General features: G+C 33.6%; 1 protein-coding gene across 1 annotated transcript in view; it reads left to right on the forward strand.

Moving 5' to 3' along the window:
- LOC145268713 (laminin subunit gamma-1-like) overlaps positions 1 to 15,219 on the forward strand; it is a 283,372-nt gene extending 268,153 nt beyond the window's left edge. Inside the window, exons 25-27 of the mRNA XM_080124256.1 lie at positions 8,759 to 8,917; positions 13,079 to 13,178; positions 14,230 to 15,219. Of these exons, the coding sequence (XP_079980382.1) occupies positions 8,759 to 8,917; positions 13,079 to 13,178; positions 14,230 to 14,495 (525 nt within the window). The 3' untranslated portion in view covers positions 14,496 to 15,219. The remainder of the gene's footprint in view (positions 1 to 8,758; positions 8,918 to 13,078; positions 13,179 to 14,229) is intronic.
- The last annotated feature ends 12,445 nt before the right edge of the window (positions 15,220 to 27,664 follow it).

The following is a 27,664-nucleotide window of genomic DNA, read 5'->3' on the forward strand; positions in this document are numbered from 1 at the left end:
ACAAATTCCAATTCTGTCAGGATGTCGTACAATTTGGAGGCCTCCAGATAACTTCTTCAGGAGTGACCCCTTCTGAGTCCATGATACAAGCGATACAGGATTTTCCAGTCCCAAAGACAATTACTGATGCCAGATCATGGTTTGGGCTTGTCAACCAAGTAGCCTGGGCATATTCACTGGGTCCAGTTATGGTGCCTTTTCGGGACCTCATCAAACAAAACTCCAAATTTGCTTGGAATCAAAACCTTGAAGACGCATTCAAAGATTCCAAGCGAGTTATAATTCACCTAGTCCAGAAGGGGGTAGCAACATTTGACAAAGACAGAGCAACTTGCCTTGCTCCAGATTGGAGCAAAGAAGGAATGGGCTTCCTACTCCTACAAAAACATTGCCAATGTACCATGGAAAAAGCCCCAATCTGCTGTTCCGAAGGTTGGCATCTGATATATGCCGGCAGCAGATTTTGCACGGATGCTGAGCGCAGATACACACCAATAGAGGGTGAGGCAGCAGCAATAGCATGGGCATTGGAGAAATGCCGTATGTTCGTCATGGGTTCTCCAAACAGCATAGTGGTCACAGACCATGAACCTCTGAAGGGGATATTTGGCGATCGTGATCTGAGCAAGATCCAAAACCCCCGGCTCTTTAGACTAAAGGAAAATACCCTGAGATACAGATTTACCATACAGCATTTCCCCGGGAAGTGGCACAGAGGCCCTGATGCAGTTTCCCGCCACCCAGTGGCGATGGTGCAAGCCCTCCTCGATGTATTTCCAACAAAACCCTCTCAAATGGATATATTGGAGTCGAACAACATAAGCAACATAACAGAGTCAACAGCCTTAATAGCAACATTTGCAGACAGCAGTAATATAGCCATACCTAATTCACCAAACCTAATTCGTTCAGCAGGTCGTGGCGATCAACAATATAACAAATTAATAGACACAATACAGCAAGGCTTCCCAAAAACACGTAATCTCACTGCGCCCGAAATCCGTGAGTATTGGGAGGTGAGGCACCGCCTTAGCACTGACAATGGTCTAGTATTGTTGGATCGAAGGATCGTCATCCCCAAAACACAACGAAAAAAGGTCCTACACTGCCTGCATTCTGCACACCAAGGAGTAGTCAGCATGAAAGCACGTGCCAACGAATCGGTGTACTGGCCAGGGATGGATGCATCCATCCGCAGTATTAGGGCGAATTGCATGATATGCTCAACCATCGCACCTAGTTAACCAAGGGAGCCTATCATTCTAACACGATCCCCAGAGTGGCCATTCCAACAAATCGTCATGGATATTTTTTATATTGGAGATCACACATACCTTGCCTGCACAGATAGGCTAACTGGTTGGCTAATTTTATACCGCCTAGAATCGGGTCACACTACTACAACCAAATTGATGTCCATATGCCGACAACTGTTCCAAACATGGTGCCCAAGAAGAACTCAGCACCGATGGCGGCCCACCTTTCACTTCCAGCACGTTCCAAGAATTTCTGAAAACATGGTGTGTTAGGCACAGATTATCTTCTGTTGCGTATCCCCAATCCAATGGCAGGGCAGAGCTCGCAGTAAAAACTGCAAAGAGGATTGTGAAAGGAAACACAGGCCCCCACGGTTCCTTGGGCAATGACAGTGTTGCCCGGGCCATCTTGCAGTATCGGAATACCCCAATCCAAAGCATTGGCCTATCACCGGCTCAATTATTACTTCACCGTCGACTACGTGACTCCATCCCTTCACAGCCAATCCTCTACAAGCCTCATCCTGAATGGGTGTCAGCGGCACAACATCGCGAGGAAATGCTCCACCACCGCAATGCAAAAATAGTAGAAAGATACAATAAATATACCCACAACCTTCCACCGTTACAAGCTGGTGACACTGTAGCCATCCAAAATCCAGTCAATCGCAGATGGAACACAACGGGCAAAATCATCAGTTCCCTACCAGATCGACAATACCGAATCAGGGTTAACGGATCCGGAAGGATCACACTTAGGAATCGCCGTTTCCTCAGAAAATGCGAACTTAAGCCTGCACCAACCCCAATACCAAGTGCAGCACTAGGACCAACAATTCCCTCAAGCGATACTACATCCTTGCATCTCCCACTATCTCCCTGTAACCGCACATACACAGCAACCAAACCCCAACAACAAACCACACATATATCCCCACGCTTTCGATCAAGGATTCCTCGAGCTCTTTCTAGGTTACAACCACACAACAAACTAGGCCTAAAAGAGAGATACACCTCTCACACAACCCAGCCTACTCGTGGGGGGGGGGAGAGGGGAGATGTAGAATAATCAAAAGAACTGTGTTAGTCAATAACACACAACAACAACAACAACAATAATAATAATAGCAGCAACACTTACCAAGGGTCCAGCTCATGCACAAGACAGACACCAGATTGAGCTGGACTGAAGGCTTGTATTTATGTACAAGCATATCCAATCAGGTGATTCAGCCAATCACAATCCAAGGAATAGACTGGCCCATGTGTGCACAATGGAATCTCCCATTGTGCCATAAATAGTTCTCCTCTTTCATGAGAAGTAACTTTAGTCTTTGTCAAGTTATCCACAACTTGAACGCTGACCGAAAGTCCACTACACAATCCAACAGAATGCTTGATGCGTTTTTATACATTTTGGACCGGCTCCAAAACAAGATTGCTACTGCTGATATTTTGGTTTTCGGAAAAGCGTTAAAAAGACAATCTTCTAAATTTTCTCATTGGTCGCTTGTGTCACGTGATATTGTCGTCAACTACGTCCACCAGAAATATGTTCATTTTACTTTTGTTGTTGTGAGAAGTGTATGGCCGTATTTGAAATTATTCCGTTGCTAGAAGAACTTATTTTTGTGCAAAATGCGGGGAAATTGAAATGAATAAACGTTCGTGTGTGTGTGTGTGTGAGTGACTGCACATATATTTATCAAATCAAAACATTAAAAAAAAAAGTTGCGATGATTTTTTTTTAATGTAACAAAGTTGATAACAGTAATAATTTTTTTGACATGGAGGTCACCACTTATCAAGGCCTGAAGGCCACTCAGGGATAAGGGTTATTGCGTGTACAGTAATCAATGAAATAGTATTGTAGTAATCATTAGTATTGGGGGTTTTGATAGTGTCTTACTTAAGGGGGCGGTTTGTCAGGAGTTTGGTTATGTTGGACTTGAAGACGTCCAAGTTATAGTCAGGTGGGAAACAGGCAAGCGGCAGAGAGTTCCACTGGCGTGCAGTTCTAAGAAAGAAGCTTTGCTCATGGAATCTACGCTTGGATTTAGGCACAGATAAAGAGTGGGGAAAATTATTAACCGTAGTTTCAGCCAGACGGGTGTTTCTCGTGAAAGATTGGCGACGAGGGACGAGGGATTGGAGCTCTGACGAGCACCTGCCATGGAAATAACGATAAGACAAAGACAGGCTCGCAACGTCTCTTCTGTGGGAGAGAGGTTGCAGGGAAGAGAAAAGAGCATCCCCCCCCACTAAGCCACAAAGTCTATTTTGTACTCTGTCAAGGCAGGATAGGCTGTTTTTAGCAGCTCCTGCCCAGATGTGGCAGCAGTACTCCATCCTTGGACGTACTTGCTTTTATACAGATAGAGAATTGCATCAGTAGTGAGATATCTTCTGGAGCGGTAGAAGGATCCCACCATTTTCCCAGCGTCCCTGGCAACAGATTTGATGTATGTGTTCCATTTCAGATCAGGAGTAAAGGTCAAACCCAGAAACTTGTCAAAACATGGAGCCTCCCCAAATAGTTTTTAACATTTAAAAAATACAAAGAATGAAATTCTTTTCATTAAACAAGGATGTGATATAAAGTGGGGGATCACTTTTCTGTATTAATTTAATGTAAAATGATCACCTACTTGCCAATCAGTCGGTCTCAAAGTCATTTAAGTCATTCTCCAGATCATTCAAGTTGTTTTTGAAGGATTCCAGTTATTTTTTTAAGCATTCAAGTCATTCTTCTTAAGGTCATTAAAGTCATTTACTTTTTATTTAAGTCATTTTAGCCCATTTTTCGGTCATTTTAGTTTATCTAAGAATTTCATGTCAATCGTACATTCACGGTAATGTTAAACATTTAAAAAATACAAAGAATGAAATTCTTTTCATCAAACAAGGATGAAACTTTTAAAGCTGCGTTTACAATTCCTCTGTAACGCTTTTATATTTTGTAATGTTAAAAACTAGATGTTGGTGTTATTAATATTACAGGGCGACCCAATAAAAACGGTCCCCAACTCTAATTAGGCTCGTTTCTTAGTGTTTTGTTTGAATGAAACGTTGGTCATAACTAGTTTATTATATTCAAAACATCACATCAAAACACTAGGGTCTTTGGTCTTTTTTTCTCCGTTCTACAGCATATGTTCTAGATGGCCTCCATTTAGCTTTTGTTTTCTTTTTTTGTTTTTTTTTTGGGGGGGGGTCACCCTGTATAAACTTCGCAGCTTTAAAAGTTTCATCCTTGATCTAATCGCCATATTTGTCATAATTTCGAGTAATTTCCAATCCTTCTGGATTCGTTAGGGATAGATTAATCTAACTTGTTTCGAACAATTTATCTAATCTTTTTTTTATTTATTTATTGGGAAGTACTCTAGACTTGGGAAAAATATGGTTATTACATCAGCCAGTTCCTGTCAAAAGTGAAGACCGTTATACGGAAGTTGGAAAGAATCGAAAACAGAATAGACAAAAACGTTTTCCATTTAATGAGATAGATATATATATATATATATATATATATATATATATAATGTTTTACCTCTTAACGCCCTTCTTTTTCACCCTTTCTCTCCCCCTCCTCTTATTCCTATCCGTGTCTGGTTCAATATTTTAAACTTCCCCTCGCCCTTTACGACCTTCCAATGTTTTTTTTTTTTTTAATCTTAAAACTTAATTGTTGCTGATGTCGATTTGGAATTGAAATTCTTTTTCTTTGTGTTTTTTTTTTTTGTTTTTTTTTTGTGTGTATTTTCTCTATCTTTTTTTCCTAATCTGAAGTTATTGGATCGTTGATACAATTCAGTAACCGAAACATGTGTAACTAAGCAGATAAAACGGTAATATATATATATATATATATCTCGAGATAATAAAAAGCTAGACTTTTTAATTTTTTGCTCTTGAACTTATCATTTTTTGTGTTTCTTTTTTGCTTACCGGAAAGCCTTTTATGGTAAGAAATTTTATTTATAAAAATGCTTTCATACGAATATCTTGGATGTTCGATAATTTAATGATTATTTTTTCCTCCTCAATTTATTAGACTTCAATATAAACCATTCACACATTAGATTGCGGATGGAGTACAACAAAATTGTTTAATATATTTTCATACTTACATGACCTCGAATTGCAATTTATTCCGATTGAACCTTAATTAGTAAAACTTTGATTATTTGGTACTAGTGCAGAGAGTGATCCGGACGTAAATAATAACGTTATTATTTAAAAGGCCATTCTTACCGTGGGGAGGGAAGGTTGTTTTGTATCGATCCTATACTTCAACCTTACAATGGAATAAAAAAAAATATAAAACTTTAATTAAACTTGGAAATACAATTTTAAAAATAGCGTGGATCACTCTCTGCACTAACACCGATTATTTTAACGTTTAACTTTAACTGATTTGGATTTCAATATAATCCATTTAGATTCTAGATTCATCCTTACGAAATACAACTTCATTAATTGATTGAGGACGTCCGGCTATGCCCGGCCATAATTATATTGTATCTAATATATAGTACTGATTTCAAAAGTTAAAAAAAAAAATGTCTTGCGTACCATCAGCTAAAATCGAAATCAAAACATTTAGCCTTCTAGCCGCCTTCCCTACCGTCTGAGCTATCAATAGATAAGATTTTAAATTAAATGACTTCAAGCTATGAATGAATTTGCACATGCGCAAAAGTAATAGAAAAATGCCGGTAAGTTGAAATGAACATCTTTGCATTTCAACTTGCCGACACATGTCTGTATGCGTTATTCATCCATCCAAACAAAGATTTTACTTGTTATAAACCATCCTTAGTGTATGATTACTCCTTCCTGTTAATTTCAGTGTTATGTGACCAGAAGTTTAATAGTTTATCGGTTAAATATGTATACACATACATTTACTCTTTTATTAATATAGATTAACTTTCACTCTTTTATTCTAGTGAAAATGCCTTTCAGTTCATAGGTTTTTTATGTATATACTAGCAGGCCGCCCGGCGTTGCCCGGTCATAAAATATGTATAAATATTATATTTCAATTAATACAGAAACTTAGACATGTGCACGTGAGTATTGTTTTTTTGTTCTAAACAGTTCACTTCTTGAAAGTGGGAAAAAAATACTCTAGCTGAAATCGAAACCAAGGCCTAAAGACAATCAGGCAAGTACAATAACCATTAGGCCAGCTTGACACAATCTTTGAAGTGTTTTCAAACCTACTTATTTTTAACATAAGGAATTTGTCATGTGAATGATTCACACATGTACATTCATTAAACAGTTGACAAACAAATAAAAATCTGATGACCCCCCCACGTACCAATTTTTCAATTTTGAACCCTTAGCAGCCCTTTTTTCCGGATGAAAACCGAATTAAAAGTTTTCCATATGTCTGAATATCGTACATATCAAATTTCAAGTCGGTAGATTAAAAATTTGTTGGGTCTAAAGGTTGGGATATATATGTATGTTATTTATCTCTGTTTTTGCAATACGTCCTGAATGAATTTAACCATTTACGAAAGTGCATTTTTATCTAAATGCTAGTTGGGAACAACCCTTCCTTTAACCAATCTGGTATCCCCCCCACAATTATCCACTGACACGTGTTTCGTCGGCTGCTCTAATGAGTCGTAGATGACGAAACACGTATCAGTGGATAATTATATTTAAAAAAAAAAACTGTATGTATATATTTTTACTAATGTTATCCTCTGATGAAAAAAGTTTATCTTTGAAAATGCATGAGTTAAGGATTTTTTTAATGTCAGATGTATAATATCTAAAATTTAAAAGAATAAATTCATTTTTTTGGTGTCAAATATCCATTTATATCATTGAATGTAAATCTTATATAGAAATTTTGTCTGTCACAATTGTATTTAAACGTGTGAAATTCATCTTGTTTCGAAATATCAGATCTTGACTACTTTGAAACACTAGTAAACGTTAACAAATTCCTAATGAACTGCCCCCTTAAGTAAACACTTCATCAAATCTCCACACTAACGTACTATACTTGCAATAACCCTTATCCCTGAGTGGCTTCCGGGCCTTGATAAGTGGTGACCACCGGGTAAAAAAAAACAAAAAAAAAACAGAAAAAGCTCTTTTGTTAAAACTGCAAATGTGTTCATCTAAGCTAGCAGGGACTCCCTGTGTAGCCTGATCGTAAAGTATGCTTAAATATATTTTAATTCTTGCAGATTTTGTATATCTAGAAAAGTAAAAATGTGTGTGTGTGTGTGTCTGTCTGTGTATAATAACTCCATTAATTTTCGGTCTACACACTCAAGATTTGATATAAGGGGTACTGAGAGTTGGAGAAAATGTTTTGATCGGTTTTCGGCCAGAAATTTAGCTGTCAAGGGGTCAAAGTTCAACAATTTGACCTTTTGAAAACTCTACCAAACTTCTCCCTTTGAGTCTAAACACTTGAAATTTTAGATATAGTTTTTTGGACATGGATCAAACATTTTAATTTGATTTGAGCGCAAAACAAATGTTATGGGGTCAAAACTGGGGTCAAAGTTAAAAACTTTACCTATGCAGTCTCTACTAACTTTTCTTTATAGTACGTAAGGAAGTTTATTATATAGAAAGGCATTATTGTATATACACACACTTTTTAATATATACATATGCACATAAAGTTATGAACAGTACATAGGGCCCGAGCAAAGCTGGGCTAAACTGCTAGTGTCGCAAATTTAAAGGGCTCTGATCGGATACATTCAGTAGGACTTAACGGACACCTGAAAGACTTCATGAAAAGACGGTATTTTTTACTATATTTTTTTCTCTTGTTTTCTAGTTGATTAAGTTTCTTTGTTGTTGGTTTTTTTCATTAATACCCTGCTTGGCGGCTAAATTCTCATAGCTGCTGGTGGCATCGAAACTGTGTTTCACTCTGGTTGACAGCTAATGAGAGCAGGGGTTTGCACATGCTTTCACATGTTGAATGATAAAAGAAAAAAAAATATAGAGTTAATTTTCTATCGATTTGTATATATTATGAAGTTACGGTTTCAAAAATAAAAAGTATATCCATATGATTTCGGTGCATCAGCTGGAATCGAAATCAAAAACTTATATATATATATATATATAGAGAGAGAGAGAGAGAGAAAGAGAGAACTTGAGTTCTTTTTAACTATAATCGAAACAGAAACCAAAACTTATGAAGAATTCTTGGTAAAATTATTTATTACAAGAAATGGAAGTCCATAACAATTAAACGACAATCACTCGGATGTAAGCGTGACACACAAAATTAAATAACACACACAATTCTCAAGAAATGAAGCAGGTACCACAACCTGATATTGAAACTGAAATTTTATAGATCTTCAACCTGAGGCTCTACCAACTGAGCTATTTGAACTTTTTAAAATAAATACAGCTTAAAACCTTACGTTGAAAAAAAAATAATTATAACTTTGACTTGAGTTCCTTTGTTTTAATATCTTTTAATAAAATCTATTTTCCAGGAAGCAAGTGATTTCCGAAAATCAGCCGAAGGTATCAAGACGGACGCCCGTGAAATTTCCCAGAAGACGAACATGCTGACCGACAAAGTCGATAAAATGGAAGAAGAAATCGGCAACTTTGAAAAGAACGCAATCGATGATGAGAAGGCAGTCAACATAGTAGGAATTTCTTTCTTTTTTTTTTTTTTTGATATTTGCTTTTGCATGTGTGCTTTTTATTTTTGTTTTTGCATGTGTGCTTTTTATTTTTGTTTTTGCATGTGTGCTTTTAATTTTTGCTTTTGCATGTGTGCTTTTTATTTTATTTTTGCTTTTGCATGTGTGCTTTTTATTTTATTTTTGCTTTTGCATGTGTGCTTTTTTTTAATTTTTTCTTTTGCACGTGTGCTTTTTATTTTATTTTTGCTTTTGCATGTGTGCTTTTTTTATTTTTGCTTTTGCATGTGTGATTTTATTTTATATTTGCTTTTGCATGTGTGCTTTTTTTATTTTTGCTTTTGCATGTGTGCTTTTTATTTTATATTTGCTTTTGCATGTGTGCTTTTTTTATTTTTGCTTTTGCATGTGTGTTTTTTTTTATTTTTGCTTTTGCATGTGTGCTTTTTATTTTATATTTGCTTTTGCATGTGTGCTTTTTATTTTATATTTGCTTTTGCATGTGTGCTTTTTTTTATTTGCTTTTGCATGTGTGCTTTTTATTTTATTTTTGCTTTTGCATGTGTTTTTTTTTATTTTTGCTTTTGCATGTGTGCTTTTTTTTATTTTTGCTTTTGCATGTGTGCTTTTTATTTTATTTTCTTTGATATTTGTTTTTACGTGTGTGCTTTTTATTTTATTTTTGCTTTTGCATGTGTGCTTTTTATTTTATTTTTGCTTTTGCATGTGTGCTTTTTATTTTATTTTTGCTTTTGCATGTGTGGTTTTTATTTTATTTTTGCTTTTGCATGTGTGCTTTTTTATTTTATATTTGCTTTTGCATGTGTGCTTTTTATTTTATATTTGCTTTTGCATGTGTGCTTTTTATTTTTTTTTTATATTTGCTTTTGCATGTGTGCTTTTTATTTTTTTTATTGGCTTTTGCATGTGTGCTTTTTATTTTATTTTTATATTTGCTTTTGCATGTGTGCTGTTTATTTTATTTTTGCTTTTGCATGTGTGCTTTTTTATTTTATTTTCTTTGATATTTGTTTTTACGTGTGTGCTTTTTTATTTTATTTTTTTGGTATTTGCTTTTGCATGTGTGCTGTTTATTTTATGTTTGCTTTTGCATGTGTGCTTTTTATTTTATTTTTATATTTGCTTTTGCATGTGTGCTTTTTATTTTATTTTTTAATATTTGCTTTTGCATGTGTGCTTTTTATTTTATTTTTTTTATATTTGCTTTTGCATGTGTGCTTTTTATTTTATTTTTTATATTTTCTTTTGCATGTGTGCTTTTTATTTTATTTTTTAATATTTGCTTTTGCATGTGTGCTTTTTTATTTTTTTATATTTGCTTTTGCATGTGTGCTTTTTATTTTTTTTTATATTTGCTTTTGCATGTGTGCTTTTTATTTTATTTTTTTTATATTTGCTTTTGCATGTGTGCTTTTTATTTTATTTTTTTTATATTTGCTTTTGCATGTGTGCTTTTTATTTTATTTTTTTATATTTGCTTTTGCATGTGTGCTTTTTATTTTATTTTTTTATATTTGCTTTTGCATGTGTGCTTTTTATTTTATTTTTTAATATTTGCTTTTGCATGTGTGCTTTTTATTTTATTTGTTTTATATTTGCTTTTGCATGTGTGCTTTTTATTTTATTTGTTTTATATTTGCTTTTGCATGTGTGCTTTTTATTTTATTTTTATATTTGCTTTTGCATGTGTGCTTTTTATTTTATTTTATTTTTTTATTTTGCATGTGTGCTTTTTTATTTATTTATTGTTTTGTTATCCGTTACTTTCTTTGTTAACACCCATCTTATGTATTTTTGACCTATTTTAGGGACGCATTGATACACTTCATGAGTTTTCGTCTTATTTCTTTCTCTTTTGCATCAATCACATCTTTTGCTTGTTATTGGTCAATTGTGAGGCAAACTACATGCTTTTCATGATCTCCTTCTGTTACTTGGGGAAGCTCTTGCCACTGATCAAGTTTATCCCAATCGATACACACTAGACATTCAGTTTCTGCAGCTGTTTCTGTATTCCATTAATGGCCATAATTTCTAGTTGATTTTGGTTGTGTACTCGTTCTCTCTCCTTTTTTTTCACTCATTAGTTCCAATAATTTTATATTTCAACTATTTTCCTCTTACTCGGCCTTTGTTCCTCTTTCAGTTCCTCCCTGTTACTATTGGAATTTTTATTGTGTTGATCTTCAACTTACTTTTCAAAGACTTCATCTCATTGAAGGGAATTGTAGTTTCTTCATTCCTTGACCTTCCAAGGTCTTTGTTCACCTTCATCAAGTGTCATGGATGCATCCTGTCGAACGCTCCTCCATGTCAGATCAATATACATTGACCCTACTTTACCCAAAATTTTGGCAGGGCCACACCATCCTCTATAGTGTTGTCTTTTATAGTAAATGCACTTATTGAGGCTATTCCTTGCCCTGCCTTTAAAACCGTCATGTCCCAAGAACTGGCCATGTTTGCTCACAATTCTCTCCAGTAGAATCTGGATACTATTTTTAGTAAAAGCAGATTTGAAAATTTTATTAAATGGCTTATCACTTGTGTCAAAGTTAGTGCAAGGGGCAGACATTTCGCAATTCAATAAGCCGAGAATTGTCCACTGCGAGGAGGCGAGCACCCATTTTTAAATGCATATCTTAAATTTCCCTCCTCAAAAAATAAAAATATTAACATGCAATGGGGAATTATCTTCAAATTTTTCACAAAATATCCTTTAAAAACTTGTAAGTTTTGATCTTGCGTTATATATTTGGGACCCGACGCCAGTAAATAACGATTAAGTTATCTAGTGTGAATTTTGATAAGGGACACATTAGTGCATATCGGGATAACCTAGATCTGTAAAAGAGAACTTCTCAGGATTGAATAGAAGATGGGTGGCACAGCAGGAACAGAGGTCAAACTCCCTAGCTGACACGGTTGAACGATCAGGATATGAAACGTTTTTTAGCGAGAGAAACAAAATTTCTAAATTTTTTTATGAGAATTGGTTATTTGTATTATTTGGATTTATAAAGTTGTAAGCCATGTTTAGCTTCAGAACAGTTTCTGATGGTTATACAAGTCTTGGAGGTGACTGGTTCTCAGTAGACAGTTCTTGAGTTGGAAGCCACAGAGCAAAAGATTCTTCCCGTGTTGACACTAAGAAAACATATGCAAAGTTGGTACAGAAAAGGTTTAATTTTTATGGAGCAATTCCGGTTTCTGATTGGTTGGTAGTGGAACGGTAATTTGATTCGTCAGTTCCTAGCAGCAGCGTTTATAAATAGAATCTCCCGACTGTGTAGGATCATACCCCATTATAATTCCTTTATGATGGGATGTGTCTCCTAGCGGCCTCGGCTGCATGGAGACAGGGTAGTACATGTCAAGGATTCGTCGCTTGACACTCAGCCCAACGGGTGAGGGGCCGGGAACCGGCCCAGCACCTGTTGGACTGAGGTACACCGCCTGGGTAATACCTAGGAGGTCCACCCTCCCAGGCCTTGCCACCGGGCTTTCCGGTGGGGCAAGTTTATTGCTTGCTGCCTGAGGCGCCCCGACCGGGGAATGCCGATGGGGTTACTCAAGCAATTTTTAAAATTGCAGGAGTGCCCCTTCTTTAGGGGAGCCTGCGGGGTTCCCACTTTCCGGCCTTGTGCCACATTTTGCTGAGGTGGGCAGCAAATAAATATCTACCCCATTATAGTCCAAAAATATTGCAACAGGATTTATCAGACTACTGTTCTCATCTTGAATGTCATTTTCACAACGTTTCAGTCGATGTAACCTCCTACCTCCTTCAGGTGTATCTTGTCGAACTCGGGGAATTTGGTCAGAATTTTGAATGGAACTCTTTTACTTCACTGGGGTAGCATGCTAAAATTTTTTCACAGTATAGTTGAGAAGGTGATCTATAAACTGTAATAATTGTTTGAAATTTGGTCGAAAAATGAGTGATCGGTAAAGCTTTAAAGCAGTTCTAAATGACTAAAACTGTCACTTAACCATATATTCAAACATTAACGTGTTTGAATGATACAGATAAAACAAAAGAATAGACACTAAGAAAGATATTTTTTCCTAAAATTAATGTTTATTTATATTCACAGGTGAATCTTGACTTTTAATGTACACAATTTTTTTTTTTTCTTCAAGGCCGCAACCAAGGCTGGTCAAGCTAATGCCACAGCTCAGGCCACATTGAAGACCATTAAAAATGCCCTTGAGACAGTTGTGGGCATCATTAAGGTTCTTGGTGAGTATCAGCTTTGTAATTTAAAAAAAAATTTTTTAATGGAAATCGCTCCGGATAAGGCATATATTTATCTTTCTGTTTCGGCTAGCAACTTGGCCATTTTTTTTTGTTTTTTGTTTATGATTTATACCGAAAAACGAAAGCAACATGTGGCGATCCAAAATTGTGGAATATTTAAGTTTCAAAGTTGGGCAAATTAAATAGACAGGCGACTCCCATTAACTTGTAGATATTATAATTTAGACGTGATATAAAGTTTTAAGGAGCGAACCGACCGAGAAGCCCAACGAAAAAGGCCTTTTGCAGACATACACAAAAACGCACACACACACAAACACATTTTCGCTTTTATATTCATAGACTAGCAGGGGGTGCCCTGCGTTGCCCGGGTGTTTGGAGGTGTGTGTTGAGGGGGGTAGATCAAAACCTGGCTGGGTGTTTGGAGGTGTAAAAGAAAAAACAAAATTCAGTAGGAACGTAGGCTTGAACTCTGAAGCCTTGACACGAAGGTGGAAATGAAAGGGAAAAAAAGCCAGACACCTAACCATCTCAGCCACGAGGGGAGATGAATTGATAAGTATGTTAAATTAACATTTATAAATTGAAATTGGCAGGTGCGAGGAAGTTAAGTCGTGTGACGTTTGACCTAGTTTTGCGCTGCAAGTCAGTTTGTTTCCCCCCCCCACGCCCCCATCATTTGCTTTTTTTATACTGAAAAGTATAACGAAAATAGCGCGTAAAAGTCAGGCAAATTAAAGATAGCCGCGACCCCCATTCTTAAGTCGTAGATATTATGATTTAGATAGCATATAAAAAGTTTTAAGGAGTGAGCCGACCGAGAAGCCTGGCGAAAAAAGCCTTTGGCGGACATACACAAAAATGCACACACGCATTTTCGCTTTATATATAGATAGATATAGAAGATAGATGGAACTCTTTTGTGTATCGCTGTGTGCGCTACTTGCCGTCTGCAGGTTTCGCTGTACTCTCGTTTTCAGCCTTACTCTATGTGAAGTTCCGTTTTTTTTCATTCAATTTTCTTTCATTTTAGATAATCTTGACTCTCACCGAATCAACATGACCCATTTGGACGTCCTCGAGCAACAGATCGAACAGGTCGAAAAGGAAATTCACGATGCTAAGATCGAGGAAAAATTGCGGGTCATCACAAAAAGGATGGAACTTTTGACGTCCAAGGCGACTGACCTCCAGCAAAATCTCACGCAACTGAAGCTTGATGTCACCAATATTAAACACATTAAAGAATCACTGCCAACAGGTTGCTTCAAACCGCTCAATCTGGAGAAAACTTACTAATAGACATTTCAAAAGCTGTTTTGGCAATCATGCAGTATTGTTAACAGTCGAGAAATCAAAAACAAACAGAATATACAACAAATAACTTGTACCAAACAAGAAAATTGAATTCTTCTACCGACCTCTACGTTTCTAAAGTTCTGAATTTTTTTTTTTCTTTGCAATATAAGATTTCGTCGATATCTCATTTTGGAGACATTGAAAATCCAATATGGCCAACCATTGTGTGTGCTTGTTAGTTTCATTAAAAAAAAAAATTAAAAATAAAATGACTTACTTTACCACTAACCCAAAGTCCAACTGGAACAATCCAGATTTAATGTTTGTTGTAGGGTAAGAGTTTTATTTTTATTTTTTAAATTAATGAGCATCTTCAAACAAAATCAACCACAAATTTACTTGTGTTTGGCTAAGTGGAAGTAATGATAACATGTCCAGAGATAATAAATCTCACACCGTTACAGTACATTAGAACTATAGAGGTTGGCAGAAAATTAAATTTTCTTGCATTTGGTAAGAATTATTGGAGGTATATTTTGTTTGTTTTTGATTTTTTGGTTGTTAACTATACTGAATGGATGTCGAAGTTTTAATTAAAACAAGAAATGAAAATAAATTAATTTTTTTATTTAATTTTTTTTTTTTAAATAAAATTAAAATAGAAATTTTTTTTTTCCAAAAAAAAAAAAAAAAAAAATGTTTAAAAATCAACAGGTCTCTATTTCACTCTCTCTTAATTGTTTGCAATTTTTTCTAATCTTTAAAAAAAAAAAAAATGAAAAAAAAATGAAATAACCATTAAAAATACCTGGAACAAACTGATGAACCAGGGTCGAATATTGGTTTTAGCATAAGTTATCGATGACAAAAATTGAGTTAGGCAAACTCTACTTATTGTATATTAATTAAGTTCAGGTATATTGTTAACGTGAACTAAAAACCAATATATTTTTTTTTTCCAAAGTGTTCAATACGTGCGTGGAGCTTATAAATAAATAAAATTATATAAACATTTTACGGAGTATATGCGGATCAATCGTTTCAATATTTCCATGTCTCTTCAGGACTCCAAATGAATCTTGCAGTCCGAAAATAAGTATAGAATAAAATTTTCTCAGAATGCCATCAAAAAGACAAAATGAACACTTCTTTTTCTGAGTTTTTGGGATAGGCATTAAGCCAAGGACCACTTATTGTCTTCATAGCCCCCTCCCTCCCTCCCTCGAATCTACATAGCTAACCGGCTGTAGTCATTTGATTCTATCCCACATTATTAGATGCTTATGATTAAACAAATAAAAGAAAATCTAAGTGGTGTATGTGTATGTATATATATACACACACACACACATATATAAAAACATGTTTTGGTAAAATGTGTTTTCAATTGTATTTCACTTTTTCTATATACCAATCCTCTTTGCTTAGAAGCTCAATGTATATCAAATATAATAACAGAGCATGTATAAAAGAATAACAGTATAATAACATTTCAAGATTCAAATATTTATTTTTCATGCAGAACAGTTCCTCCAGCATGCTAAAATTTCGGTACATTTTTTTTTACAGATTTGTTTCGTTATGCAGAAACAAATGTTTATTATGTCAATACCGGCTCTTTTCGTACATATACTTCTCGGAAGTTCTTTGCTTAGAAAGAAAAAAAAAATGCATGATAATATAATGTCGCAAGAAGAAAGAAAATTCATCAACTCAAAATGGATGGTTTCTTCATAACGAAATCGGATCTGTAAATAGAAAGTACCGAAATTTTAACATGTTGGGGGAGCTATTTTGCATGAAAAATAAATATTTTGATCTTGGAATGTAACTATATATATATATATATATATATTAGTCATCCACATAAAATACTGTTTTGCTGTATCACAGCTCATCAGTGCGGCTAGACAGCCAACTACCTCAAGCTAGGATCAAAACCCGACCGCTTAAACGCTTCTTACCATTACACTATTTGGCTGTTGCTGTGCAGGTAGTGAATTGACAATGTTTTAACATCGTCCAAATGCCTAAGCTCGATTTGTTTACAAAAAGAGCGTCGCTTAATATGCTAATGGCAGTTTGTATATCACTTCCTAATATGCTCAGCTCCAGATAGGGAGCATTTTATATATATATATATATATATATATATATATATATATATGTGTGTGTGTGTGTGTGTTCTGTTATATTTAACATACATTTTGCTTCTAAGCTAATAAGATTTGTATATACAAAGAATGAAATACAATTGAAAACACATTTTACCAAAACATGTTATGCAATGTAACTATACTGCTATTCTTTATTCTTATATATAGCAAGTTTTGAAAATATATATGGCAATTAAGCTACACAAAAACAAAAAAATACTGAATAAAAACAGTATTAGCAAACCACTACTGGGAGCTCAAGGGAAGTGGAAGTTTGCTGATAGAGTGGGAAATAGTATGGCAAGCCAGTATCTGTAGAAACTTAGATGACTGATGTAGACTATGCTTGAATGAGAAATTAGTCGTCTTAAATTTTAAAGAACCCCAAAAATTATAGTAAATAGGAACATCTAAAATTTAAGGCTTTAGCTGAAGGTTGTTTTAAAAAATTGAAATTCCGGAAATCTAGCTTAATTGGTGCCTAATGAGTATGGACTAAGGTCAATACCAGTCTGCGAATTATTAAATGGGGGGGGCATATATTTTATCCCTTAAAAGCCCTTTAAAATGCACCAAAGAAATGAAATTTGGGGAATATTTGTGTATGTTGAATACTTATTGATAAAACTTCATAAAAATATGAATGCTAACTTAACCTTCTTTGCTTAAAACTACCTTTATGCGTATCAGCTTTGTCCCAAAATTCATAACGATTGATCAATCAGTTAGGAATGAATCTTGTACATCATGAATCTGCTCTTGATGATGAGCAGAAAGTCTAGTTTTTTTTTTTTATGTTTTTTGCAAAATTTGAGATGAGATTTGTGGGTTAGAGATGGAAGAAAGTTGATATAAAAAATGTGTGTATTTTTTTTTTATGTAAAAAAAAATTTAAAAAAAGAAATAAACATTATGTTACAAATGTTTAATAAAATCAATATTTTTAAACGGGAGCAATCAATTCCCCAACCCCCACCCGCTCCAGTAAAATGTAAAAATGGAACATTTTTTGACTTAGGAAAAAGACTGCAATCTGAATTTAAAAATCAAATTAAAAAAAAAAAAAAAAAGTTATTTACCCATCAAAAAAAAAAAATTAATGTAAAAAAAAAAAATTAATGTAAAAAAAAAAATATATATATATGAATGAAAAAAAGAATCATACAGGAACAATGCATTATGGTCTTTTTAAAAAATGAAATTTGTCAATTTTTTTATTTTAATTTTTTAATAAATATTTTGTTTGGACAATAAGAATTAAGATAAAATCAAAAAAAAAAATTAATAATCCAATTTCCCATTTTTAAATTTTTAACTTTTTTTTTTTTTTCATGCAAATATTTGTATTTTAAATTTTTGTATTTTTTTTATTTCAAAATATTTGTTTTTACTTGTATAAAATTTTTTTAATTTAGGTGATTTTTTTTTTTAATCTTTTGAGTATTTTTTTGTTTGTATGTTTTTGTCAACATGTATTGTCTTATAGAAGCATGCTCTCTTTGTGTTGGTGTACTATCAACCCCTAGAAGACCTGGTACTTATCTCTTTATCCATTGAGCCACTGATCCATGTTAAAGCCTCTGACAAAATCTCCATATAGCGTAATGGTTAGAAGCGCTGACTGTCACCTAGATGGTCGAGTTTCAATCTTGGCTTAAGATAGTTCCTGGTCTAGCTGCACTGAAGAGCCATGATACAGCAAAACAGTCTTTCTGTGGATAACTATATAACATATATATATACAGCTGTGCGCAAAAGTATTCGACCCCTACCAAAATTGTCTTATTTCTTTGAATGGATACTTCAATAATCTTTAAAACCTTCTTTAACGACTAAGTTCGAATAAACTGTATAGTTTTCAACAAAAAATAATAAAAAGTAATTAGTGCTTGATAATATAAATAAATTTATTTACAAAAATAAAAATATGGATGTTGCAAAAGTATTCGACCCCTTTTCATTAATACTTGGTTGAAGCTCCTTTGACCTCGATTACTGCAAGTAAACGTTTCCTATAACATCTAACGAGACTTCTACATCTGTCCACTGGAATTTTAAGCCACTCTTCTTGACAGTACTGTTTTAATTCAATCAAATTAGATGGTTTTCTTTTATGTACCGCAATTTTTAAATCATGCCATAAATGCTCAATCGGATTTAGGTCTGGAGACTAGGAAGGTCATTCTAGAACTTTCACCTTATTATTCTTTAACCATGCCTTAGTGCTCTTTGAAATGTGTTTAGGATCGTTGTCCTGTTGAAAGGTATACCTCCTTCCATGCCCCAACTGGTTCGCAGATGGAACAAGATTTTCTCTCAGTATGGACTGATATTTTACTGAATCTATTCTGCCATCGATTATGGTTAATCTTCCAGTTCCATTTATACTGAAACAGCCCCACACCGTGATTGATCCATATCCATGCTTAACGATTGGAACGGTATTCTTCACATTATAAGCAGTATTTTCTTTTCGCCAAACATAGCGTTGCTGGTTGCGTCCAAAATAGTTCCACTTTCGTTTCGTCTGACCAAATTATATTATTCCAGTAATCAATAGGCATTTCTAGGAACTTTTTTGCAAAATTTAATTGAGCCTTTTGATGAGCTTTGGAAAGTAAGGGCTTCCTTCTGGCAATACGTCCATGCAATCCGGCACGATTTAATGCCCTACGAATAGTTGATAAGTGTACATCTGAGCCAGCATTCTTCAAATCGTTCTGCACGTCCTTTAGGTTAGATGTAGAGTCTATTGAAACTTGTCTAACAATTTTCCTAGCCTCACGTGTCGTAATTTTTCTTGGACGAACTGATCTTGGAAGACTTGATACAATCCCTTTTACTTTCCATTTTTTGATAATGGACATAATAGTCGACCGTGGTATAGAAAAACGTTTGGAAATGTTTTCATAACCTTCTCCAGACTGGTAGGCATCGATTACTTTCTTTTTAATGTCTTCAGAGTACTCTTTGTTTTTTGTCATAGTTGCAGATTTGTTGACGTTGAAAAAGAATTTTTTTTTTCTTGAAACAATTATTCAGTCATTCAATATGGCATTGAAGTTCAATTTGAACTGATTTTAGATTCAGTAGAGTCATAAATATTATTTATAGGAAATAAACACAAGGTCAGACTAAAATAATAAACTTAATGACGCTTTTATTTAAACTTTAAATTAAAGGGATCGAATATTTTTGCAACATCCATATTTATATTTTTTGTAAATAAATTGATATATATTATTAATCTCGAATTACTTTTCCTCATTTATTGTTGAAAAATATACAATTTATTCATAATTAGCCGTTAAAAAGCGTTATGAAGATTTTTGAAGTATAGATTCAACGAGACAAGAAAATTTAGACAGGGGTCGAATATTTTTGCGCACAACTGTATATATATATATATATATATATATATATATATATATGAAAATGTGTGTCTGTGTACATTTTCCTACCTAATAACTCCGTCAATTTTCGGTCTAGAGACTCGAGATTTGACATAAGGAGTATTGAGATTTGGTAAAATCTTTTTAATCGGTTTTTGGCCAGAAATTAGGCTGTCAAAGTTAAACGATTTGATCCTTGAAAACTCTACCACACTCCTCCACCAATTTTAGGTCTAAACACTTGAAATTTTAAATGTAGGTTACTTGGACATGGATCTAACTTTATAATTTGATTTGAGCCCAAAAAAATAAATGTTATGGGGTCAAAGTTTTAAAACATTTAACCTCTGCCAAATTACTCAGTCAATTTCGGGTCTAAACATTTGAAATTTTACATAAGGGGTATTCAGAGATAGGGCAAGCATTTTAATCAGTTTTAGGGTGAAAATTTTGCTGTCAAAGTTGAGAGTTGACCTTTGCAGATTCTACCAAATTTCTCTGCCAATTTTCGGACAAAAGACTTGGAATTTTAGATATAGGTAACTTGGATATGGGTAAAACTTTGTATTTTGATTCGAGACAAAAAATAATAAATGTTAAGAGCTCAAAATTGAGGTCAAAGTTAAAAAAAATTGGTGTCTGCGAACTCTATGAAATTACTCAGACAAATTTTGGTATAAACATTTTAAATCTTACATAAAGTGTATTCACACGTAGGGCAAATTATGAACAGTATATTAGGCCTGAGCAAAGCTGGGCTGAACTGCTAGTGTGTATGTATGTATATATATGTGTGTGTGTGTATATATATATATATATATATATATATATAATCTTTAGTTATTTAAAAGTCAGATGTATTTTATTCATGTTTTAATGAAGTACATCTTACATGTGTTTCATTTAATAGTGAAATCCCACAAACCAGCTCAACAGCTCAATGTGCGTTTCTCAAAAAACAGTTGGAAAGTTTCTGTTTTTTTTTCTGTTCCTAGGAATGAAAAAGGATTGGTAAAAAGGAAATAGAGATATTTAAAGTTCAGAGACACAAAAATAAAAATACACTTCTACTTTTTGCATCCATCTAAAAAAACACAAAAAAAAACAATTGAATTCAAAGCACACTACTGAAGTTTTAGTCATTTAGAACTGCTTTAAAGCTTCACTGCTCACTCATTTTTCAACCAAATTTCAAACAATTATTACAGTTTATAGATCACCTTCTCGACTATATTGTGAAAAACAAATTTTCAGTTCTCGTTCAGTAAAGCAAGTTATGAATTTTCTGGTGTCCAAAATCGTAAAAATATGTAAGAAGGTGAGCGATACTTTTTATGACTGGTTTTCATAGCAACCACGTCGCTTCAGTGACTACCGTTGCTACTAATTCACTGCTGTCTCGAAAAGAGAAGTAACAAGTGAAACAGAATGAAAAGGAGATAATTGGGGAGATTTTATTGAAAGCAGACGAGTGCCATTGTTATTACATGTGTTTAGGGGGGGGGATTAAAAAAAACTAAATTTATTGGAAGCCTGGAAAACTCATGGATTACAATAGAAAAATGCGATCATGAAAAATATGGTTAAGCTTAAACATGAAAAAGTAAAGGACTAATCATTAACACTGAAAATGAAAAGGACAAGATATTCTAGTAAAAAATATAATAAATTAAAATATTGCAGTATTAAGAATTTTTTTTTAAATTCAATTTATAACATTATATAATCAGTTCTTAATGCTGCAATATTTTAAGTTATAAATTTATATTTTTTACTTGAATATCTTGTCCTTTTTTCCAGTTTTAACAACTAGTCCTTTACTTTTCTATGTGTAAGCTTAACCATACTACTTTTCATGCTTGCATTTTTCTATTGTGTGTGTGGGGGGGTATTTTGGTTAAGGTCTGATGTGGATATGTGTTAAAAATTGGATAAAATGCTTTTCTAACTTGTATCTTATCTTTTTAAGATTATATTTTAAAACTCTCCTTATCTCTATTTAAGTTTGTATTTCCCCTCACACCACAACTCATTTTTGCAACCCCCTCTTTGTATTATTACAGGTCTGAACATTCTCTGTTTCAGTTTGTATTTCTCCTCACACCGCAACTCATTTTTTGTAACCGCGTCTTTGGATACAGGTCTGAATAATGAGAAAAGTTGAATTTTTTTTTAACAAAAAACTTTAAAATAACTTTTTTAGATTAAATTGTTTTAAACTTCTTTTCGAATAGAAAATCTTTAAAATTTAATAAGGAACATATTTCATATAGGTTTCATTAACAAATATTCAGTATATACCGAGAAAAATAGAGATGAAAATTTCAAAAAGAGTGTATAACTGGTTCCGGTCAATAGTCCCCGCCAGCGAAAGTCTTTGTTATTGTTATTCTATTATTATTATTATATTTTAACGTCTATCAGAGTGATCTAATCATATGATGATCTGAGCACATATATATATATATATATATATATATATATATACACTAGCTGTACCCGGCCACGCGTTGCTGTGGCTCAGTTTGTTAAAATAGAACACATGAGAAAGTAGAGAAAAGTTTGATTCTTTTTTACAAGAGAATGTACAAATTATTTTTTTTTAACAGATGTTAAGAAAATAAACAGAAAAATACTTCCATCATTAATTATGCAAAAAAATAAATAAAATGTTGATTTAGTGTTTCAATATGCTTATAAGTTACGATAAAACTTGCTGAGTATGCACTGTTTTACGGTTGTTGTAAAAATGGAACGGAAACTTAAATTTCGCTTCGTTTTAATCTTTCTTAATTTTTTAATAGTGCCCCCCCAAACGAATATAATCAAAACAGTAACATTCAACAATTGTACTTTATTATATAAAACACAAAATATTTATTAAAAAAAAAGTTAATAACGAAAGGGAAATAATTCCATTTTTAAACGAAAAAGTCAGTTTACCTAACTTACTGTATTAATGCTATTTTTTTAAGCAAGAAAAAAAAAGGTAAATATCCAGATATGCTACTACAGAAAACCGACCACTCTACTTTGTTTTTTTATAGGTAATTGAGGTCGCTGACAACGAATCTGATAGTCAAACTTGGGGCAAATTTACCGTTTGCATGGTATTTACCCCTGAACCCACGAACTTCTTTCCACCATTTTGCAGCTTCCGTTTATGCTACGCGCATGCACGCTGTAGCATAAACGAGGGCTTCACCAAGCAAACTACGTTGGGGGGAGGGAATTTTTTTTTTCCAGGACATAGAATTTTCTAATTTTCAAAAATACATTATAGCGCTTTTTGGGTGGAAAATTTAAAATTAGCTGAAAAAGAAATAAGAAAAGGAAAGCACACCAAGTTGGAGTAGGGGGGGGTAATTTATCTGGGGTTTTTTTTTTTTACCTGGAACATCGAATTTTCAAATTTTCCGTAAGTAACGCACCGACATTTACCAATTAGAACACCATTTAACATTTTCCGAAGATTTTACTTTGTACATTGGGGGCGCGAGCGGGGGGGGGGCGTATGTGATGTTGGTGCGCGCGCCCCAACATCATCCCCCCCAAAACAAATTAGAGTGGTCGGTGTTCTGTAGTAGCGTATCTGGATATTTACCAAAAAAAAAATATTTAGGTTTGACTATAAATTCCTAAACTCATTTCACCCTAAATAATTTAGGTGACTGAAATAGGAATCTAATTGAATCTTTAATTTCCTGAATAGTATGCGAGAATTACGGACTTTAGGAGCTTTTTTCGTAATGTTACTGTAAAAATTATTTTTTATTGTTACAAATTACGATGCTTTAAAAGAAGCAAAAATAAATTCTTGCGTTTTTTGTTTAAACAAAATAAAACATTTTCACTAAGAGTTAAGTAAAAATAATTAGTTCATTATATTCTGCGATCATTATTTGAAAAATGCTGCAATTTTCATTAAAATTCGTTAATTTCCTGATTTTTGGTGAATTTTTAAATAAAGGGAGGAGTCAAAATGTGTATACACTTTGAGCGTCGGCATTCATTTTGCGACCACGAGTGGTTAAATTAAATTAAAGTTCAATACATCGGTGAACACTATATGTTTTTCGAGCTGAATAAATATGTTACATTGAATAAAAACACGAAAAATATATCCAGTTTGGCAGAAAAGTAACTTATCTTGCCTTTGATAACATTTATTTGTTATATATTTGTTTTTTGACAACTTTTTCGAATCTGTGTACAGTAATACAAACCCAAACTTCGGAGGTTGGAATCCCCCACCCCCACCCCACCTAAAATGTACTTGGAAAAATCGATTTTATAGTGAGATTTAAGAATGGTTAGTCGAAAAAAAGGTGAAAAACAAAACAAATAATCAATAAATAATTGTTACCAAAGGCAATAAATGCTACTTTTTTTTACTTACATTGAATATTTTCAAGCGCTTTTCTTTATTTTTTAATAATCTAATGCGGGTGTGTGGGTGCCAAATACCTCCAGATTTTCTAGAATTTCCCGCTAGATTGTAAACGAAATCTCCAGATATAGCAGGAAAACCGCTAAATTGTAACACTGGTCACGTGACAGGAAGCGGTAATAAATAATTATTCCTAAATAAAAAAAATGGCCTCTCGGTACAAAGAAATCCACCTATTTATCATAGAAAAATTAAGTATGTTATAATTAAAAAGAAATATATAAAAACACACATGGATATAGTAAACATATTATACCAAAACGTGGAAGCCATCTGTCCAATGGATTTTTAGACAATTAATTCCGAACGAACCAACATTTACATTTTTATAGATATATATGATGAGAGCAATGAAAATAGTATTCCGATGAAATAGAGAAATAAAAAACGAACAAACCAAGTTTCGACAAATACTAGAGATCACTATATCTCTATCTCTCTACAATAATATAAATCAAAATTTGTCTGTGTGTGTTCGTTCCTTATAGACTCCGAAACAGCCAGAAAAATTTTCGTTAAAATTTACAGAACTTTAGTGCATAAGTCTGAGAGTGATCTTAGTTAAATTTTGTTTCAGATTATCTCCAGTGATTACCGATAATCAAAATCATTATTTTAATTTATCTATCATCGATAAAGCCATTTTTTTCCTATGTCGTTGCTTAGCAACAATGGTAGAACAACAGGCCGTGAAAATTCTACTGTGGGTAAGTTGATATCGTGTGTTTTTTGTTTTTTTTGTTTTTTTGTTTTTTTTTGCACGACGTGGTCTGTAGGTTCAATTTCTTTCTTTTTTTTTTTTTTCATTAACTGAAAAGGATTTTATAAGACTTGAAAATTTACGTGTTTTTTTTTTTTTTTTTTTTTTTTTTTTTTTTTTTTTTTTTTTTTTTTTTTTTTTTTTTTGCACGACGTGGTCTGTAGGTTCGAACCGTGCACATAAATTTCTTAATGTTTTTTGTTTTTCATTAACTGGAAAGAAGTTTATCTCTGTCTCTTATCTATCTATCTAAAAGGCACTGTATGTGTGTGTGTGAGATAGAGAGTTCCCTATAAAGTCCAAAACGACTAGGCCGATTTTTTTTTAAATTTCATACACATGTACCTTATGTACCTGAGAGTGTTTTAGATAGGTTTTGTATCGAAATGCCTCTGATAAGTATCAAAAATCGATAATCGAAGAAATCTGATTAAAGAAGAAACAGCCCAATTTTGGTCAAAGGTAACACTTTTATGCAGCCTACAAACATAATTGCATTCAAAGAAATTTTATCACCACATAAGCAGAATGTTCTTTGATAAGACAGAGGCGCATTCAAAATGAACGTTTCTGTTTAGAGTATAATTGGACCATTGAACTTGACTTTTACATTTTAAAACTTAATTCAAGTCATTATATAAAATTAAAAATAATTTAATGAAATCAACAGTAGGTTCTCTACAGTGCAATCTATAATGAATTGTGGACTAAGTCGCTGCGGGGAGGCATGTGAAGCTTCCTCTCAGTGCACAGCGGTGAGTTCCTGACTAGAGCAGGTAATCAATTGATTTGATTGACGAATAGGTGATTTCACCAATTTCGATGACAATAAAACTATTAGAAGTGTGGAACATTTGTTAATGCTCTTTAAATCCCGAGCAACGTCGGGTCGCCCTGCTAGTATCTTATAATTACAAAACTCTGTGGACCATCCAGGCCTGCTTGAATCTTGTCTTCGACTATCGGGTGATTCCATCTTTAAAAAAGGGATGACAGGTGAATAATATATATATATATATATATATATACACACACGCACGCACACACACACACTTGTATGTTTGTGACTCAGAGGTTAAGGAATGAGGGTGAAGAGTTGTATGTTTTAGTTTCGATTCTAAGTCACACACACATATATATATTGTGTACAGAAAGTTGTTAGATGAGACGAGTCATTGGTACCGTCGGTTTCAAGCCCAATCATTAAGACCATTTAAGATATCCTTATCAAGCTCTCTTCAGCTCTTTAAATAAAATACGCTCTTATATTTCGGATTTTCCTTTTAATTGAGCACTCTCCTGGATTTCTTTTTCCAAAAAAACTAATTATATATATATATATATATATATATATATATATATATATATATATATATATATATAGATAGATAGATAGATAGATAGATACACACACTCATGAGCAAAAAAAAAAAATGGGCCAAGAGTGAAACAAGGAAGAAATCGATTTTTCAATATTTTTTCAAGAATTTTTGTTAATTTTAACTTAAAATTTCTATTTTGAAGATCATTATTATTATAGCATATAATAATAAATGGAAAAATTAATCATAAAAATGGTAAGACCGCATCTTGGCGAGGATATATTAAACCGAATTGCAGGATTACGGCGGTCCAAAATGACTTACAAGCAGATTTTTTTATATTTTAAGAAAAGAAAATGTAAAAACCTCTCTTTCTGCAGAAAGCAGAATTGGTCAAAGGTTCGAAGTCGAACGCTCGGTAAAAAGGAAATTTGTATCTTGTCACCCTAGAGCATCCACTTTGAAGGATGACCACTGGCTTAAATGAACCGTTTTGAAGGATTGAAAGAAAACTTGTTGACCATAGCAAAGAATTCAAAACGGGCTGGAAATTCTCTTTCTAGATATACAATATCTAGACGAATGAAAGAAATGGGATTTTCTTCTAAAAGTTGTGCAAAGAAGCCATTTTTATCTAAGAAGAACATCAATGATAGAGAAAGATTTTTCTCGTGTTGTGGCAAGAAAGATACAGACTGGTTCAGGAATATTTTCTGGTCAGATGAATCAAGATTTTGTCTTATTAGTGATGCTCCCGAACAGTGCAATCAAAGAACTGGAGAAAGATTTTCGCCAAGTTGCATAAAAACGACAGTTAAACACGGGAAAGGAGGGATAATGGTATGGGGAACTTTTACTGCAGCAGGAGTTGGGGAACTTATTAGATGTGAGAAGTCAATCAATGCAAAGGAATACATTTGAATATTAGAAACAGGACTGTTACCAAGTATCCAGAAGCTGGGAATATCCCAGAACATTATTTTTCAACATGATAATGCCCCTGCACACACTGCTAAAATCATAAAAAATTATTTTCTGATAATTCAATTGATTTGATGTTTTGGCCAGGTCAAAGCCCCGATTTAAACC

The sequence above is a fragment of the Euprymna scolopes genome, chromosome 44 (assembly GCF_053919585.1).
Source record: "Euprymna scolopes isolate OS-2025 chromosome 44, ASM5391958v1, whole genome shotgun sequence".
In the NCBI taxonomy this organism is placed as follows: Eukaryota; Metazoa; Mollusca; class Cephalopoda; order Sepiida; family Sepiolidae; genus Euprymna; species Euprymna scolopes.